The sequence below is a fragment of the Apaloderma vittatum genome, unplaced genomic scaffold, assembly GCF_000703405.1.
Source record: "Apaloderma vittatum isolate BGI_N311 unplaced genomic scaffold, ASM70340v1 scaffold29751, whole genome shotgun sequence".
Taxonomy (NCBI): Eukaryota; Metazoa; Chordata; class Aves; order Trogoniformes; family Trogonidae; genus Apaloderma; species Apaloderma vittatum.
Window position 1 is genome coordinate 4,949 of NW_009697826.1, and position 3,511 is coordinate 8,459.

Sequence of the window (3,511 nt, forward strand, 5' to 3'; positions counted from 1 at the left end):
GCAGCTTTTTGCCTGTTACTGTTACATGTAGCACAATTTTGTTGAGGTACTGACAAAATAGTAGTGGTACTGCTATTCTTGCCTGATGAATTAATTCAGGTCACCACCTGCTTCCTGCCTGTTTCTGAGATATCATAGTGAAGTCATCAACAGGGAAAAAGATTGTGACCGAACATGTTTTCCTGGCAAGCTGCACAAAGCCTGTGTATGTTGCTTTACAGAGCTCAGAGCACATATTTCATTTTAGCCACCTGTGTGGAACCTGTGTATGTTTGTCTCCCCTCTGGAGGAAGCTGACATCCTTTTATATCGCTATTCCTTCAGTATAAGATGAATCATTCTTCAAAATGAGACATTCTGTTTACAGTTATGAGAAAGAGTTCCTAAATCATAAAAATACCTTTTACAGAAATAAAAAACAGATCCTGCCAGTTCTGATTCTGCATATTTACCTGCATATTTCCTGGAGCTGGGGGTACAAGTAATAGTGTTACCCTTTCTTCTTCATTTTACTCACTTAGTGCACTGGAGCACCACTGCAATACCACATTTCCTTCCCCATATGCACAAGGCCCTGTAAGAGCAGTATTCTCTCACTCACTCACTTTTTTCCTTGAGCACTAGCCAATGCTGTGCAGGTTTAAGCTGTTCCACGTAGAATTTTCAGGCCGATGTTACGTTGTATGTGTGGTTTACTACAAAAGGGCACTGTTAACTAAAGCAGCTGTTAATGTAGTTCTAACTGTGCATTGTAAAAACAAGACATTTCAATCCCGTTACATAAAAGAGAGATCTGAAAAGTGATACAAAGACTAATTTATTCACTTACTTTCCTTTAAGTTGCTTGCTAAGACTGTTAAAAGCAATTGCATTTCTAAAGTATATTGAAGTGACTCTAGGGCAATGATGAAAATTAGATAGTATGCCTCCAAGTGTAAGTTTTGTCTCTGAACAATAAATTTTATGTCCTTATGATCTGACATGGTATTTATTGGTGTATTTTTCTTTTCTGAGTGCTGTCATATTTCTTTTTGTAAAAACTGAAGTCCAGAGTTCTCCAGCTTCATTGGAAAGCATATCTTTACTGAGAGAAACTGTAAGTACTCTACAGTTGTTACTTTACAGCGGTGGAAGTATATACCTGTTTAAAACAAACAAAAAAATGGTTATTGTTAAGCTTATTTGCTGGGATTTGTGATAGACAACATAAAACTACATAAATATGCTTTTTTTGTATTTGATTTGTGGATCTTCCATATTCAGTTGAATGTGAACAACAGAAAAGATTTTCCTCAGTGTTCTTTCTCTATTGTCAGCTTTACATGGCTTAGAAGTCCTTTTTAATTATGACAGAGATTATATAAAAGACACTATATTTCCTGCCTATTTGAGAAGGGGAACCGATTTTAATTAAAACTTAACTATAAAACTAGGAGGGAGCTTAGATGAAAGGCCACAGTGTGTAACTCTTACCTCCCAGATTTTTGCCACATTACAGAGCCAGGAGACAGTAAAGAGTTGCTGATTCTCAGCACTGGCTGGGGCACAGGTTGGAGGCCAGCAAGTGTTCCAGGTTGGCTGTCGCTCCTCCCAAAGTATGCAACAAAAACTGGAGAGCTCCAAGGCTCCTGCCATCATTGTACCTTACTCTTGTAGGTCACTGCTTAGTTGGTACCTGAACAGAGAACCCATCAAAGTGTTCTGGCTGTGCTAAGTGCTCACTAGAGGTTCCAGTCTACCAGACCAAACCGCAGAAGACAATCTGATGCCAGGATCAGAATAAAGGGACATGGCAATTCCTTTGTGCTCCAGACAGGGGTGTTAATTTCCCTGTTTGCAACTAGTCTTAATATTCTCATTGTAACACTGGAGCTATCAACATCAAATAAAATCTATATATTAAATCACTCATCAGATTTAAGGAAGGACAAGTTCTGAAAGTCAGACCTACCTGCCTCTAGATTTAAAAAATGCTGGAGAGTGCTGTATTACGTAGTAAACCCAAAGTCCATATCCAAACTCATGCTTGTAAGCTTGGAGGTAGGTAGATCCAATTATTTGTGTTTTATTAAAAAAAAATCTTTCTTCAGAGTGTATATATATATATATAAAATATACTTATTTTTGGTTTTCATTTCATTTTCTTAGAACAAAACTGTTCTGTTTGATACCATGTTTTAGATACTTTTTATAAAACTAAACTAAACTAAACTTTCATGAAAACTCTTCAATTTTGTAGTCCATTAATGTTTCTGAAGATACCTCTGATGACTCATGGGTGGACAGACTTTCTCCAGCAAAAAAGAGACTCATGTAAGTTATTAACAGTTATTTTACTGCTGCAGGCCAAGTAGCCAGAGGAGGTAGCTGAGCACAGTGTAAGAGGAGAATTTGTGTCCTGTGGTTTTCCTATCATAGTCACACACTAATAAATAACAGTTTTTAAAGTACTGGTGTACTGTGCATGTCTGTATATGAGTAGCTGCGCAACTAATTAGTTTATTTCCTTTGCACTTTTGAATGTGCTTTATCTTGCCAATTAAGTATTAGTTACTAGTATAAAAGAGCAACATTTGGCAAAGTAAATAACAGTAGCAACAAAATAATTTCAGAGTTGATTTTAATCACCTGGTTGATTAACATGCCAGCATGGAAGGAGCCTATGCTAATAACTTGCTTCCAGGTGTGGTTTCCAAGTGAATACATCTGGAGTAGGCATGGCAGTGTGGTAAGAAGATAGAAGAGCTCTGAGGTAGAAGCAGCAGCTAGCGAGGGGCTAGTGTGGGGAGCGGAGACAGGTATAAGGGCACAGCGATCTGGAGGTGAGAGGGAAAGTAAAGAGGCCGTGAGCGTGGGAATAGTTTTACAGAGTACGTAGGCTGCAACAGTGAAGCTGAGCGTGTGGCAGCATTTTAATTATTTTTTGTTTGTTTGTTTTCTCTTAGCTCTGCTTTTATGAGATCCTAGTTAGTTGATTTCACTTGTCATTAATCTAGACTGCAGGCTCTTGGGGCGGGAGTTGGCTGTTACTTGGCCTCAAAATATAGGAAAACTGTTACTATGTTGAACCATTTCTACACTAGAAAATAAAAATATGCTAGAATGTATTATTTTTATAGTGGTCCTAGAAATTTTCATTTGAAACTCAGTCTTTAACTGCAATACTGGACTTTTCTCAAGTGTTTTCAATGCTAATTAATTCTAGGCTATTTTCTCTAATTTTTGCTGTTTTTAAAGAGGTTGTAGTCTGGCTGTAGTAGCTGGAATATTCTACGGTTCCAGTTTTGTACCAGTACTATACATCAAGGACCATGGAAGAAGAAATGAAACTATATATGCAGGAGCAAGTCAATTTGGTAAAGGCTAATAGATCACTTCTACTTTATTTCATCAGTACGTTGTGTTCTGCTTCCCTAAAGGCACAGAGTGACATTCTTGATATTCCTGAAAATGTACAGTGACAGCTTATCAGTTCTGCACTATCGTAGAATCATAGAATCATAGAATGGCC

At 37.7% G+C, this 3,511-nt stretch overlaps 1 protein-coding gene across 1 annotated transcript in view; it reads left to right on the plus strand.

Annotated features, from left to right (window-relative positions):
• Positions 1–3,356, plus strand: part of TMEM144 (transmembrane protein 144) — a gene marked incomplete at its 3' end in the record, with an annotated part of 6,587 nt that extends 3,231 nt beyond the window's left edge. Inside the window, exons 5-7 of the mRNA XM_009877787.1 lie at positions 1,015–1,096; positions 2,240–2,313; positions 3,238–3,356. Coding sequence (XP_009876089.1) covers positions 1,015–1,096; positions 2,240–2,313; positions 3,238–3,356 — 275 coding nt within the window. The remainder of the gene's footprint in view (positions 1–1,014; positions 1,097–2,239; positions 2,314–3,237) is intronic.
• Positions 3,357–3,511: the final 155 nt, after the last annotated feature.